We start from the raw sequence: 16,054 nt of genomic DNA, 5'->3' as shown, positions 1-16,054 counted from the left end.
ATCTGCCTTTACTGTGGTGCAGGAAAATTCTCAGCAACAAAAGAATTATCAAATTCAGATCCTACATATGTATAGTATAATAAGCTATGAAGTGAATGTTGCCTGAACCCTGGCAATTACCCCTCTCTGTCTCTGAATGACTGACCTCTCTCTCTCTCCTCTCTGTGTCTACACAGACAGCAGTCTTTATTTCATGTCCTGTCTGCCTATTCAGTCTACAACACGGTGAGTTTGTGTTAGTCTTCCCTCAGTCATAAATAATGTCAATATTTACATGTTTGCATCAGGATTCAGCCCAATGTTCAGCAATGAACTGCTTTGTAACACTAGAACTAGTGGCAACTGAGCTGTCTCTAACTTTATGGAGACACAATCAGGACAAATGTAGCCTGGTGATCAATGTGACATAGTTTGACCTCTGACCCTATAGGAGGTGAGCTACTGCCAGGGCATGAGCCAGGTCGCCGCCTTGCTGCTGATGTACATGAACGAGGAAGACGCCTTCTGGGCCCTGTCACAGCTACTGACCAATCAGAAGCATGCCATGCACGGTGAGCTGACCAATAAGATATCCCGCAAACATTGATTCAACCTAACAGATATGTCATGCATTGTGGTCCGACCAATCAATAATAGGAATCAGCTACATTACCAGTGGAATAATATATGAATATGTAATACAATCTTAATAAAGACATGGAATTACAGTTATTGACCAGTAAGTACATTCTGTTATGGAGTTCTAGCCACAAGAGTTATCTGTGTGTTTACACAAGGTAATGAAGCAGTCTAACCACACACTCTCCGTCTCCCTCTAAGGTTTCTTCATTCCTGGGTTTCCCAAACTGCAGCGCTTCCAGGCGCACCACGATCAGATTCTCTCCAAACTCATCCCCAAGCTGAAGAAACATCTGGTTAGATCACTGTTTTTTAAATATTTTTGTGTTTTTTTTTATCCATCCATCATCCCCCCCCCCCCCCCCCCCTCTTCGGAGGACACATATCTTGTTTGTTTTTTTTACAGCTTTTCTGCTACATACATTGTACATACACATTTTTCATACACATTTTTCATACACATTTTTACATAGATCATTGTTTAGGTTGCCTTCACACACACAACCACATACATGCATACACACACGCACATACATACATGTGCACACACACATTGCTTAATGGCATTATTATGTTTCATAATATTGAGGTTATTACAATATTTGCATATAGTTACATTGAAATGTGTGTTACTGTGTAGAACTGTCCATCTTTCTTTCTACCCTTCCCTCTCTTTCGCCCTCTTTTTTTCTCTTTCCATCCCATCTCTCTTTTTCTCTCTCCCTCCATCCCTCTCTCCCTCTGTCTCTCTAGGACAGGGAACAGATGTCCTGTGGGATCTACAGCACTAAATGGTTCCTGCAGTGTTTCATTGACAGGGTGAGAGAAAGTGTGTTTTAAAGGACCGGTGCCATTTTTAGCTGATTTAAATAATGATTCATTTTTATTGACCCGTGACAAACAAGAACTCCTCTCCTTAAAGGTACAATCTGGGATCTGGGGTTGCTGACCAACGATTGCCATATGTGACCGACCACCTTGATTCTGTCTTATGTAGCAACATTTGCAATTGTGTTTTTTACATTGGATAAAAGCAGAGACACAGAGCTACAAAATGGTTTATCATACACTGCATCTGAGGAACAATGGGAAAGTAATTTGGTTTGAAAGTTTTTTTACTTGTAACCTCACTTTTGAGAAAATGTCCTTTGAATGTGTTGGTACCTGCTGGAGAGCTCTTCTTTGTCTACACTCATTCAGCATCATTCACACCCTCTTAAACTTTAGCCCCCAACCAAACTCTGACCATTTTTTTGACCCTGTTTTAATGTCATCCAGAGCGTTGGTGACTGTAACTGTGCTGCTGGCAACAATTGAATTACGCTTTTTTGGCGACATTTACTGACACCGGCCATATTCAACGGGTGTTGAGCGTTTGTAAATTCATCAGTTATTCTGCGCTCTGGCACACTCAGACGAGAGGGCTCGGAAATCAGAAGTAGATGGCCAGACTGAATTTACGAACACACCCGAAATGGTTACTTGCATAGTGGAATCTTTTGTTAAGACATGTAGCTAGCTAGCTAGCTAAACAATTAACCATATTCACAACTCATGACGTTATTACACTGCATGAATCTGCAGGTAGCTAACCAACAGTTGTCGCACTGACATTATTTTGAAATGGATACTTGCATAGTGGAGTCTTTTGTTAAGACATGTAACTACCATGCATGACATTGTTAAGACCTGTAGCTAGCTAAACAATTAACCATAATCACATCTCATGACGTTATTACCCTGCATGAATCTGCCAGTAGCTAACCAACAGTTGTCGCAGTGACATTCTATTTAAATGGATACTTGCATAGAGAAGTCTTTTGTTAAGACATGTCGCTAGCTAGCTAGCTAAACAATGAATCATAATCCCAACTCATGACGTTACTACCCTGCATGAATCTGCTAGCTAGACTATCTTACCCGTATACATCATTCATGGATGGGACACGTCTCCTGCCAGATGCTATGGTTACCCTTAGTATGAAGATGTAATACGAAGACAGGTGTTTTTCTCCATCTCCTTGGCTATCATACTCAAATTCCACTTATTTCAAAACTCGGTCTTCCAGAAAGTGGAGAGCAACACTTATGCAGTTTTACTACGTGATACATAAAAACAAAAGTTGCGTTAGACAGGATTACTTAGACATACTGACCAGCTCAAATAGATAGAAGCGTACTCTATGGCAGACCAATCCAAACTCATCTCTCGGTATATCCAGCCCACTCATTATCACAGCCAATCATGGCTAGCAGGAAGGTTGCTCGCTTCTTCTGTGGCTAAACCAACTAGGCTCGTAATTTTAAAATGTGTATTCGTATTTACAGATGGCATACAATTTCGTTATTAAGGCACATAAAAGTTCACATGATTGAGAAGGCGTTTCTGCAAAAAAAAAAACGCTTTTAGATTTTAAAAAAAAGTTTACGTTCAAACGGCTCTCCTGTGTAGTAGTTACCCGCGACATACCCCTAGTTTCCTGAAACGTGTCACATATTGTAACTTTTAGCAGAGGAGAAAGTAGTCAAAGAATTGATGCTCCGAGCATCATATTCAACTGGCAATAATAACTTAAAATAGCTGAATTGCAATTGTATTCATAGATGTTCATTCATTTCACAACTCTAAGCAGGATGAACTTATAAGGGAAAACTTATTTCAGCATTTATTAGCGTCGTTAACTATGTATAAAGGAAACATAACATAAGCATAATCACGAGGATTAATAACTACTCTGTGTGTACTCGACTCTGTTCATACACACAATCCTGTGGCTTTGGTGGTTTGGAGAGAGACATGCTGCTGTCAGCGCTTCTCAGTACCGCTGGGGCCCACCACAGAGATGGGGCTGTGTTTTAGGCGGGGCGCCACCAAGCCCCCCCTCACTACCAATGGACTGGAGGCAGGGTGAAGGGAGGGAGAGAGGGAGAGAAAGAGTAAGATGAAGACCAACAAAGAATTTGCCTAGTAATCAATGATTATGCCATGGATCGATAATTGTAATTTGGGGGATGATAAGCCTACGCTTACAGATAGCAAAACAATCTTATTACTGTACAGTATGTGAACTCATGACTTGTGATATTGTGGTCTTTTTGGACACCACTGATTTTAAGAACACTTTTACCACTTTGTGAATGGGAAATCATTTTTCTTGGAAGTCAAGAGATCTTTTTTCCTTCTCCTCATAGACCCCGTTCACCCTGACTCTACGCTTGTGGGACATCTACATTCTGGAAGGAGAGAAACTTCTTACTGCCATGTCCTACACAATCCTTAGAATATTTAAGAGTAAGGAGTGCACCTACCTTTGACAAGTAGCCTTTTAGCTACTTTAGCCTATTAGCTACTCATTACGTAACCGTTTGCTAATACAATATTGCTCTCAGCCATGCATACTTGACCCCTGTCCTGTGTGTTGTCTGTGTTAGAGCAGTTCAAATCAAATTGTATTAGTCACATGTGCCGAATACAACAGTATTTTCACCTTACAGTGAAAAGCTTACTTACGAGCCCCTAACTGACCGTGCAGTTTCAAAAAATACGGATAAAAGTAACAAGTAATTAAAGAGGAGCAGTAAAAAATAACAATATATACAGGGGGGTGCCAGTACAGAGTCAATGTGCGGGGGCACTGGTCAGTTGAGGGAGTATGTACATGTAGGTAGAGTTAATTAAAGTGACTGCACAGATGACAACAGAGAGTGGCAGTGGTGTGGGGGGTGGGGGTGGGGGGGGGGGGGGGGTGCAACGTGATGTGAGTAGTGTGGGTAGCCATTTGACTAGATGTTCACCATTTGGGTAATAATGTCAATGATGTTGACTTCTTTCCTGTTTGCTGTATCTGTGTGTCAACAGAACGTCTCCTGAAAATGAATCTGGAGGACCTGAGAGAGTTTCTTCAGGAGAAGATCGCCCTGTCTTTCCTCAACAGCGATGATATCATCATCGATCAGCTGCAGGCCTCCATGGCGGAACTACGCAAGATGAAGCTGGACCTTCCACCCCCAGGTAACACACTGCTTAGCTGATTTATGTACTGTTTGACAAGGATAAGTCTGTAGAAAATGCAGAGACCTAACATCTCATGAGGGCTTTTCAATGAGCTCCCCCTTGTGGAGAGACATTAGGTCATATAATGACCATTTGATACTGGTTAGGTAGTTGTGGGGTATTTTTGAAAGAGGGTACCCATAATTACAATTGAATATTTAAGCATAAAACAGGTAAACACCTACTTAACAACTGAAACAGAACTGTAAAGCAAAGCATAGTTCCTATATTTACCTCAGTTTTAATGTTCCTGTGTTTTATTTCTAGCCAAGCCAGATGAGCTGCCACAGAAGGTCCTGGGTTTGGAGCTACCTGTTCTGCTCACCCCTCTCAAGCCCCCCAGGGGACTCTCCCCTGACCAGGGATCCAAACGACCAGGAGCAGGGGGTCTGGGTCTCCACATCATCACCTACCAGCCAGACATCATCTCCCACGACGACAGCCCTTCCAAGGAGGACAGGAAGGACAAGGAAGCTCTCAACATGGAGGAAGAGGATGAGGAGGAAGTCTCTCTTCCATCTCCAGACCCCATTCTCATCCACACCATCCAGGCTCAAGTTACCCCCGATGGGCCTCCCCAGGCTGGGGCTGGGCCACCACCTTATGAGCCACCAGGGGGTAATGAGCCCAATGTTATGGGACAACCTGCCATTCTTATGGTACTCCACAAAGAAAAAAGTGTTGAGAGCTCCTCTGGTCCAGTGGCTTTACCAGAGACACAGGTCGTAGTTCAACAGGGTACAAACACACCTCCACAAAGCCCCATGGAGGAGTCGACCCTGACTGCCCCAGTTGCCCCTTCATCCCTTAGCCCTCCCCAGCCACCCTGCAGGGTCCCCCGGACTCAGTCAGCACCCTTAGCCCAGGCTTCCCAGCGGCCTACGGGCCTGGCCCAGAGTGATAGCCGTTCAGTGGGGGAGAGGGCGGAGGATGGGTACCTGGCCAGACTTCTGGAGCAGGCCATGGCTCTGCCTAAACACAGGGCCCAGACAGGAGAAAAAGGAGAGCCAGGAGACCCAGAATGGCCAGTTCAATTCTAGAGCATTTCAATGCATTCTAAGTCACCCCCTGTTGTCTACAAGACTGACATTGCAGAAACATAGTGTTATGTTGTAGGAGAAGCTGCCATAGTGGAGTGCCAAGGACAGTGCCAGATTCTCTCCCATCATCGTGAAAGCATTACAGCTTACTTCATTTTAGTAGTTTTGTAATATTCTAACAATGGACATTATGTTTGCTTAGAGAGCCTTTGTAAAATATTTGTTAGTATAGTCTTATTTTACTATAGTTTTATATTTGTATGTGGACACCTGCTTATCGAACATCTCATTCCAAAATCATGAGCATTAATATGGAGTTGGTCCCCCCTTTGCCTCCACTCTTCCGGGATGGCTTTCCACTAGATGTTGGAACATTGCTGCGGGGACTTGCTTCCATTCAGCCACGAGCATTAGTGAGGACGGGCACTGATATTTGGCGGTTAAGGCTGGCTCGCAGTCAACGTTCCAATTCATCCCAAAGGTGTTTGATGGGGTTGAGGTCAGGGCTCTGTGCAGGCCAGTCAAATTCTTCCACAACGATCTCGACAAACCATTTCTGTATGGACCTCGCTTTGCGCACGGGCATTGTGATGCTGAAACAGGAAAGGGCCTACCCTAAACTGTTGCCACAAAGTTGGAAGCACATAATCGTCTAGAATGTCCTTGTATGCTGTAGCGCTAAGGGGCCTAGCCCGAACCATGAAAACCAGCCCCAGACCGTTATTCCTCCTCCATCAAACTTTACAGTTGGCACTATGCATTTGGGCAGGAAGCGTTCTCCTGACATCCGCCAAAACCAGATTCGTCTGTCGGATTACCAGGTGGTGAAGCGTGATTCATCTCTCCAGAGAACGTGTTTCCACTGCTACAGAGTCCAATGGCGGCGAGTTTTACACCACTCCAACTGACGCTTGGCATTGCGCATGGTGATTTTAGGGTTGTGTGCCGATGCTGGGCCGTGGAAACCCATTTCATGAACTCCCGACGAACAGTTATTGTGCTGACATTGCTTCCAGAGGCATTTTGGAACTCGGTAGTGAGTGTTGCAACCGAGGACAGACACACTACACACTTCAGCACTTGGCCTTCCTGTTCTGTGTGAATGTGTGGCCTACCACTTCGCAGCTGAGCCGTTGTTGTGCCTAGACGTTTCCACTTCACAATAACAGCACTTACAGTTGACCGGGACAGCTCTAGCAGGGCAAAAATTTGACAAACTGACTTGTTGGAAAGTTGGCATCCTATGACGGTGCCACGTTGAAAGTCACTGAGCTCTTCAATACAGGCCATTCTACTGCCAATGTTTGGCTATGGAGATTGCATGGCTGTGTGCTCAAATTTATATACCTGTCAGCAACTGGTGTGTCTGAAATAGCCAAATCCACTAAGTTAAAGGGGTGTCCACATACTTTTGGCCATTTAGTGTATCGTCGTTTCTAGAGCAAAGGCTCAGTCTGAAATGACCTTTTAGATGGTGAGTTGTCCAAATCAGCGACAGGATAGAGTCCCAGCCTAACGTTATTATACCAGGGGTTCAGAACTTCAGAAGGCAGCAAGGGGCCTCATCTCTTAGTCCATCATTTGAGGTCACTTGTGGCCAAATACCCAATATTTTAGGTGAAGGCCTAGTATAGATGGATTTTGTACTGGTCATCCACAAACAAAACGAAACAAGCATAGGCGAAGGTAATTGGTTCTACTGTACAGTTGAAGTTGGAAGTTTACATACACTTAGGTTGGAGTCATTGAAACTCGTTTTTCAACCACCCCACAAATGTCTTGTTAACAAACTATTGTTTTGGCAAGTCGGTTAGGACATCTACTTTGTGCATGTAAACAATTGTTTACAGACAGATTATTTAAATTATAATTCACTGTATCACAATTCCAGTGGGTCAGAAGTTTACATACACTAAGTTGACTGTGCCTTTAAACAGCTTGGAAAATTCCAGAAAATGATGTCATGGCTTTAGAAGCTTCTGATAGGCTAATTGACAGGAGGTGTACCTGTGGATGTATTTCAAGGCCTACCTTCAAACTCAGTGCCTCTTTGCTTGACATCATGGGAAAATAAACGTAAATTGCCAAGACCTCAGAAAAAAAATTGTAGACCTCATGTCTGGTTCATCCTTGGGATCAATTTCCAAACGTCTGAAGATACCGCGTTCATCTGTGCAAACAATAGTACGCAAGTATAAATACCATGGGACCACGCAGCCGTCACACTGCTCAGGAAGGAAACGCGTTCTGTCTCCTAGAGGTGAACGTACTTTGGTGCGAAAAGTGCAAATCAATCCCAGAACAACAGCAAAGGACCTTGTGAAGAGGCTGGCAGAAACAGGTACAAAAGCATCTATATCCACAGTCCGAAATCGACATAACCTGAAGCCACTGCTCCAAAACCGCCATAAAAAATCCAGATTACGGTTTGCAACTACACATGGGGACAAAGATCATACTTTTTGTAGAAATGGCCTCTGGTCTGATGAAACAAAAATACTGTTTGGCCATAATGACCTTCATTATTAAAAGGGGGGATGCTTACAAGCTGGAGAACACCATCCCAACCGTGAAGCACAGGGGTGACAGCATCATGTTGTGGGAGTGCTTTGCTCCAGGACTGGTGCACTTCACAAAATATATGGCATTATGAGGAAGGAAAATTACATGGATATATTGAAGCAACATCTCAAGACATCAGTCAGGAAGTTAAAGCTTGGTTGCAAGTGGGTCTTCCAAATGGACAAAACCCCAAGCATACTTCCAAAGTTGTGGCAAAATGGCTTAAGGACTACAAAGTCAAGGTATTGGAGTGGCCATCACAAAGCCCTGACCTCAATCCCATAAGACATTTGTGGGCAGAACTGAAAAGGCATGTGTGAGCAAGGAGGCCTACAAACCTGACTGTTACACCAGCTCTGTCAAGAGGAATGGGCCAACATTCACCCAACTTGTTGTGGGAAGTTTGTGGAAGGCTACCATAAACGTTTGAACCAAGTTAATAAACAATTTAAAGGCAATGCTACCAAATACTATTTGAGTGTATGTAGATTTCTGACCCACTGGGAATGTGATGAAAGAAATAAAAGCTGAAATAAATAATTCTCTCTACTATTATTCTGACATTTCACATTCTTAAAATAAAGTGGTGATCCTAACTGACCTAAGACAGGGAATTTTTACATTTCAGGAATTGTGAAAAACTGAGTTTAAATGTATTTGGCTAAGGTGTATGTAAACTTCCGACTTCAACTGTATGTGACTTTGGGCATAGATTTGTCATCTAGCAAGAATAATTCATATTTAAATCTCATTTTCTATATTTGGAATGTTTAAGCTTAAAATGAAAACATATTTTCTGTTATCATTGATCTAGCAAAATGTATTTTCAGATTATTGGATCTTTGCTGTAATGTATTATAAAGCTTATTGGTAATTTGTATTTGTAAGAAAAGCAATATGTAGATATTTTGTAGTCATTGTGTTGTAGAATAAACACACTGAAGTTCTAAATACTGACTGTAGAGATTCTGTAGTAGTAAATAGCCTAATTATGATGTTGAAGTAGCCCTTAACATTTTTCCAAATGGTTAGTGGTAGATTGTACAGTACTTTAGCGCCACGTGATTTACTTACTTTGCTGACATCTAGTGGACATTTGGCGTATAGTGTTTCATTTGTCCACTGGCAGATGTTAGTTGGTTAAATGAATACAAAGTTTACTTAGGTTCCCTCAATTCATCATAAGCTAAACTATTATAATCATCACTCATAAACTTGTTGTTAGAATCCCATTATTTATTTACCTTTAAAGAAATTGAAAGGTTATTTATAGACTAAGCTGTCTAGGTCTACAGCAATTTCAACGGTAATGTTTTGCACTTTGCTATTCATCCACAGGAAAACGGGCTAAGGGAGAAAGGTTTTGTGTGAATTCTACATTCATGTTTGTACATTGATATGCCTTAGTTGTAAGGTTTTTGACAGTCAAAGCAAAACAGACGTGGTTATGATTAGTGTATAATCTATGCAATGAACCCCTGAGACTGTTCAATAATGATTTGTCAAATACATGTTTTCTAAATTTTGATTGTTTCTTTCTTTCTTTGTCGAGAACCAAAATGTTACATCTGTGTTGAGTATTATTTTCAAATCAACCTACATGAGCAAGTATTCTGGAGTATTTTATATTACAGTGGTTCCCAAACTTTTTCAGTTACTGTACCACCAATTGAATTTTGCTCTGCCCGGAAAACCCCTGAAGTACCCCCTCATGTGCATTTTAGCAGGAAGTCTATGGTCTCATGAGTCTTCTCAAGTATCCAATGTGGATTTAGGGGTCCTAGTACCCCTGGTTGAGAATCTCTTTTTTAGTATAACTAGGGTCTAGGGTTTTTCCTGGTCAGGACAGGTCAACTGATCAGGAAAAACTCAGTTTCCGAAGAATTAGTGCACTGTTTCATCATTTCCACACGATGGCGCTGTAGATCTGTATCTGTATGCTGTTATTGTAACAGGATACCACTCCTGGTTTGCATAGGTTTCATTTATCTGATTGGTTCTGACCTAAATTGGTTCAAAGGGCTCTCAAAGCCGATTGGCGCGCGCAAAGGGTAACTCTCATTGGTCTCACTCCTCTAACGTTTAATGGTAACATTAGAGCCAGCAGAGCAGTGCATGTGCCTGTGGAGCTGTGACTTGCAGCAGGCGAGACTGCGTCCATGGACAAACATCGAAACTACTAGAGAAGTGATTGAATAGACTTATCTACAGTCATTTAACTACCTTAAACCATATATCTATACTTGGAGTGGAAACGTTCACGGGGTATATTTCTTGCAGTGCGTAAAAGTGACCTTCGAATCTCTCAGAAAAGAAGCACGTCTCAAGAAAGCGACAATAATGTCAGGCACCTTCAGTCCCAAGATGACGAAAACCCTGGAAGATCTGAGTCTGGACTCGGGCTACGGAGCTGGGGACTCCTGCAAGTCCCTCAGCCTCTCCTCATCCAGGTCCCGGCACTCCCACACCCACCCACACCGGGGGACCTGGTGGAACCAGATCAGCTCTCTGAGCAGTAGGAACGCCAGCTGGGACACAGTCAACACGGTGCTGCCTGAGGATCCAGAGGATATACTCTCCAAGTGTCCTCGTCTGCCGACGCTGGAAGAGGTCCCTTGGACCGACCAGGAGATTGCTGAAGTCCTGCGTAAAGTAGCAGGTGAGGAGATGGCTTTCTCCGGTGACGCAGTCAGCCGTCTCTCGCTGCTCTTACAGAGGGCTCTGGTTCGGATCTCCCGAGAGGCTCAGAGACTGAGTGAGCTACACCGGCGATGCACGCGCTTCGAGGTGCAGAGCGCCATTCGGCTGGTGCTGAGCTGGGGGCTGGCTGAGCGGTGCGTGGCTGGCACGGTGAGGGCCATTTCTTTGTACAGCATGAGCTCGGGCGAGACACTGCGTCAACGGGGCAAGTCCTCACGCTGCGGGCTCAGCCTCCCGGTGGGACGGTTCTACAGGTGGATGGTGGATACGCGTGTGTCAGTGCGCGTGCATGAGCACGCAGCCATTTGCCTGGCCGCGTGCGTGGAGAGCCTTGTGGAGGAAGTGGTCGTGCGGGTGTTGATGATGGCAGAGGAGCGGGAGAGAGAGCGCAGGGGCACCTGTTGCCTGGTAAATATTGAGGTCCTGGACGGGGTCGTCAATGACGACGCGGAGCTGTGGGGAGTGATGCAGAACTACGAGCATCTGATATGCGGGAAAAATGCCAATGGTAAATGTGTGTGTGTGTGCGTGTATGCGTGCGCCCCAACCCTGATGACACAATATGTGAATCAATTATCACTTTCCCTCTGTCCATGCACTAAATACACACACCCCTTTTCAAGAATGATTTTCTTCTCCTATGACTCCGCACAATGGAATGGTTATTCAGTGAACATGCATTCTGATAATTCTCTCTGGCAGCTTTTGGAAGTCTAGCAGAAAAAAATGTTGTAACCTCAGGGATTTAAAGGAACAAAACAAAAGTCCACTCAGGCAGAATATTCGAGAGAGAGAGAGAGAGAGGCCCTTCTAAATAACTGACCCCACATATGAGAAGCATGCATGTGTGTGTTGTCAGTAGCAGTGCTTGGGTAAAATCACTGAGGAAGCCAAGCCAGGAAAGATAAGCGTCTATGTGTTGTGATAATTGCAATGTTTGCTCTGTAACCTGTTAGTTCATATGCCTTGCGACTGTTATATAGAGGCCTAAGGCCAAGACAGTAAGAAGACAACCACACCTTTGTTTCATCAAAACTGGAGAGCATATTGCATGTAACAAACAGTTATGTTGGTAAAGTACGCAAATGGCTAACTTGAGAAAATATAAAGATACCTTAATAGAACATGTCTTTAAAAAAAGTGTGTCACCCAGTAAAATACTACTTGAGTAAAAGTCAAAAGTAAATCTAATTGCTAAAATATACTTAAGTATCAAAAGTCAAATTATAAATCATTTCAAATTCCTTATATTAAGCAAACCAGTCGGCACAATTATTATTTATTTTTTTAATTTACGGATTGCCAGGGGCACACTCCAATGCTCAGACATCATTTACAAACGAAGCATGTGTGTTTAGTCAGTCCGCCAGATCAGAGGCAGTGGGGATGACCAGGGATGTTCTCTTTATGAGTGTTTGAATAGGACCCTTTTCCTGTTCTGCTAAGCATTCAAAATGTTGCCAATACTTTTGGGGGACAGGGAAAATGTATGATTATTTTTAAAGAATGTAGTGAAGTAAAAGTTGTGAAAAATATAAATATGAATAGTAAAGTACAGATACCCGAAAAAATACTAAAGTATTTTTACTTAAGTACTTTATGCCACTGGTTACATAACCTACAGCATGGTCAATTAAGTTAATATTTCCGTCAAAAAACATGTTGACTACCCTACTTGTAGAGAAACGCCAATGCCATCCTCCTCTCTTTCATGATGCCAAAACCGTCATACAGTACACACTTTTAGTTGTTGTTGTTCTGGGATACCTGGCTAAAATGCATGCTCGCTAGCCTAACTTCCTTTCGTTCATGGGCTTGTCCAAATCCCTTTCTCCATCCATGGCATATTTAGGAAAGGTCCAAATTTAGCTAGCAAGACCTGAGGACAACAACACAACGAGATGCAGCGATTCCAGTTTTTTTCTGTCAATTACGTTTGACTTGATGTGATGCTATGTGACTGGCGTGAAGCCAAATCCAAAATGGCTTCCCTTTGCCACTTTTGTTTTATGCATCAAGACTATTCAAAGTTGAGCTCACTTAGTTTAGCTCAACGCTGATTGGCTATTATTGTATACTTTTTATCAAGGGAGGCCAAATGCTCGCTGGCTTCCCTTGCATTCAATGCTACAATATCGTACTCTTTTTGATCAGACAGCATCAGATAGATGCTGTCTGGTCAATGATGACTCTCTGAGGTCATTAAAGATCCCATGCCACTTATCGTAAGAGTAGGGGTGTTAACCCCGGTGTCCTGGCTAAATTCCCAATCTGGCCCTCAAACCATCAAGGTCTCCTAATAATCCCCAGTTTACAATTGGCTTATTCATCCCCCTCCTCTCCCCTGTAACTATTCCCCAGGTTGTTGCTGTAAATGAGAACGTGTTCTCAATCAATTTACCTGGTAAAATAACGGATACATTTTTTAAATTTTATTAAAAAGATGGGCAACACATACAGAGACAGAGGGGTGCCGTTCTGCTCGCTCAGATGCCTTCTCCATTGAGATACATTCAGCCTCTGGCGAACTGAAGGAAAATGATGGTACATTTTTGGGGGAAGCCTGGCTTCCCTTGGCATCCATGACTACATGCCACTGTGTGTGTTGTGTGTATGTTGATCAGAGCGCAAAGATTGATATTTCATTAGCCACAGTGATTAGGGTGTGCTTGTGTCCACAGAAAAAACATTTGTAGACTCATTCTATAGAGAGAGAGAGTGAGTGAGAGAAAGAGAATTGTGTTCTGGTTTTGGGGTTGACTAATGACGTTGAGATAATCTAAATGTCACCCCTGTTCCCTCTCTTTGTATGTCCTTGAAGTCCCAGAGCTGGCTAAATGCCCTAACTGTTACAAATGGACTCCATGGAAAAGCAATCACAGTGATAAGTGGTGAGGTCACTGGTTTCCTAGTCACTGGTTTCCTAGTACTCAGAACCATAGACCTACGCTCTGCCACAAGTATGTCAAGGTTAAGGGGAAAGCCCCACAGAGCCCGACAGACAGGAAACAGTCATTAGGTGTAATATTGTAATGGAGGACTGGAAGTGGGAGATCTCCTAGGGTGCTGTGGTTAAGCCACAGTGTGTGTGTGTTTGCGTGCGTGCATGTGTGTGTGGCGGACTGAGAAACGAGGAGTTAAAGGAAGGAGCCATGGTTCACATCACCAGTCAGAACCCTAATTGGAGGCCAGTTAGGGGGTCCTGTTTTCCTAAACCAATCACACACACAGAATAGTCTCTTTTGTTTGTTCGGATAGAAATGTGGCTTTCCCATGTATACCATTGTATGTTATTGCACGGTACTCGATTACAGTGTTATTACTGTTTATATGTGTTCTACCTTTATCTGTACCTTCATCTGTACACAGTAGCCTCAGCTCACCCATCTTCCCATAGTGTGTTCTAATCAGAGGAGTAACTTTGCTTTTAAAAGTGGAGGGGACTCAGAATTTTTTGGGCATCTAAAGCTAATTTTCTGCATTTCTACACAATCTAATATGACCATTTAGGAGTCACTTTGATGGTTTCTTAACACTTCTACATGAATGTCATGCTACCATGGTTATGGATAATCCTGAATGAATTGTGAAAATTATGAGTGAGCAAGTTATAGACGCACAAATATCATACCCTCCAAAAAATGCTAACCTGTTATTGTAATGGTGAGAGGTTAACATGTCTTGGGTGTATGATATTTGTGCGTCTGTACCTTTCTCACATTCATTCAGGATTATCCTTAATCATGGTAGCATCCACATGAAGTGTTTAGAAACATATTATAGTCTTATTTACAATAAAAGTGACTCCAAAGTGCATTTATGTTGGTCACAAAATAATCTGAAACACAACCAAAACAAACAGCAGAGTCACAAGCTTGATGTACACATTGCTTGATATGAATGTGGGACCAAATACTTAACTTTTTACTACTTAAAAAAACATACAAGTTAATTTGTCCCAATACTTTTGCTTCCCTAAACCGGGGGGATGTAATGTACAAAAATAATGTACAAAAATAGGAAGAAGGGAGAATCTGTAGACATGCGGAAAAAGAACACACTCTTTGCCAGAATTCAGCCAGCCTTCACAAGAGCATAACATATTGAAATATGTCCCTTTTTGTGTTTTACACTTCCAGGGGAGGAATTATTTCTGAGTGCATGATTCAGTTTCACTGGCATGTAGTATGTTCTACGGATGGCCTTAAATTGCAGAAATTTCTGTCTGAGATTATATGAACATGACTGGGCATTCTAACATATCTGTATACATTCATTACCCTCATCAGGAGTCTCTCCCAGGTCTTCCTCACATTTTTGTTTTACATATTTTGTGTCATCAAGAAAAGCCACTATCAACCGCTAATACAGTTTAGAGGTCAACTTTAGAGGTTTGTCAGACTGCCTTAAAATAGTTTAAATCTTAGAAGCATCTGGCTTGTCCACTGTTTGCTACACAGAGTGAATAAAGTGTTGCATCTGCCAAAGTTCTCTTCAACTGCCTGTCACCATTTGATACTGTTCAGATGACACATGACAACGAATTACCTTGGTGTACATTTATACATTATATTATCCAATAATAAAGTCAATAGAACCCAACCAAGCTGCACTGCTTCTTGACACAATACCCACTTAACCCGGAAGCCAGCCGCACCAATGTGTCGGAGGAAACACCGTACACCTGGCGACCGTGTCAGCGTGCACTGCACCCGGCCCACAACAGAAGTCGCTAGTGCGCGATGGGACAAGGACATCCCTGCCGGCCAAACCCTCCCCTAACCCGGACGACGCTGGGCCAATTGTGAGCCGCCCCATGGGTCTCCCAGTCGCGGCCAGCTGTGACAGAGCCTGGATGAGCGATGAGACAAGACTGTAACTACCAATTGGATACCACAAAATTGGGAAAGAAAAAAATGGGTAAAAGAAAAATGGAACTTTGTATCCATTCACTGATTGTTATAATGTACTGTAAAATTCACCTGAGCTCCGTACACTGGTCTTCCCTGGCTGTTTGACCCTGCTGGGACACCTGTCACCATCTGACCATGATGAGAATAGTGTTGTGTACTGACTGTGC

General features: G+C 42.9%; 2 protein-coding genes across 5 annotated transcripts in view; both read left to right on the top strand.

Moving 5' to 3' along the window:
* The window catches only part of LOC139411286 (USP6 N-terminal-like protein), a 53,162-nt gene extending 43,360 nt beyond the window's left edge, over window positions 1–9,802 (top strand). For all 4 annotated transcript variants that reach the window (XM_071157376.1, XM_071157375.1, XM_071157374.1 and 1 more), the window contains 7 exons: window positions 177–225; window positions 431–551; window positions 820–914; window positions 1,372–1,437; window positions 3,811–3,910; window positions 4,478–4,630; window positions 4,940–9,802. In XM_071157376.1, the coding sequence (XP_071013477.1) occupies window positions 177–225; window positions 431–551; window positions 820–914; window positions 1,372–1,437; window positions 3,811–3,910; window positions 4,478–4,630; window positions 4,940–5,712 (1,357 nt within the window). In that variant the 3' untranslated portion in view covers window positions 5,713–9,802. The remainder of the gene's footprint in view (window positions 1–176; window positions 226–430; window positions 552–819; window positions 915–1,371; window positions 1,438–3,810; window positions 3,911–4,477; window positions 4,631–4,939) is intronic.
* A 678-nt stretch (window positions 9,803–10,480) lies between these two features.
* Window positions 10,481–16,054, top strand: part of LOC139412129 (ankyrin repeat and BTB/POZ domain-containing protein 2-like) — a 31,504-nt gene continuing 25,930 nt past the window's right edge. Inside the window, exon 1 of the mRNA XM_071158940.1 lies at window positions 10,481–11,482. Within this exon, the coding sequence (XP_071015041.1) occupies window positions 10,615–11,482 (868 nt within the window). The 5' untranslated portion in view covers window positions 10,481–10,614. The remainder of the gene's footprint in view (window positions 11,483–16,054) is intronic.

Source organism: Oncorhynchus clarkii, chromosome 6 (assembly GCF_045791955.1).
Source record: "Oncorhynchus clarkii lewisi isolate Uvic-CL-2024 chromosome 6, UVic_Ocla_1.0, whole genome shotgun sequence".
In the NCBI taxonomy this organism is placed as follows: Eukaryota; Metazoa; Chordata; class Actinopteri; order Salmoniformes; family Salmonidae; genus Oncorhynchus; species Oncorhynchus clarkii.
This window is presented reverse-complemented; position numbering and strand designations above follow the sequence as displayed.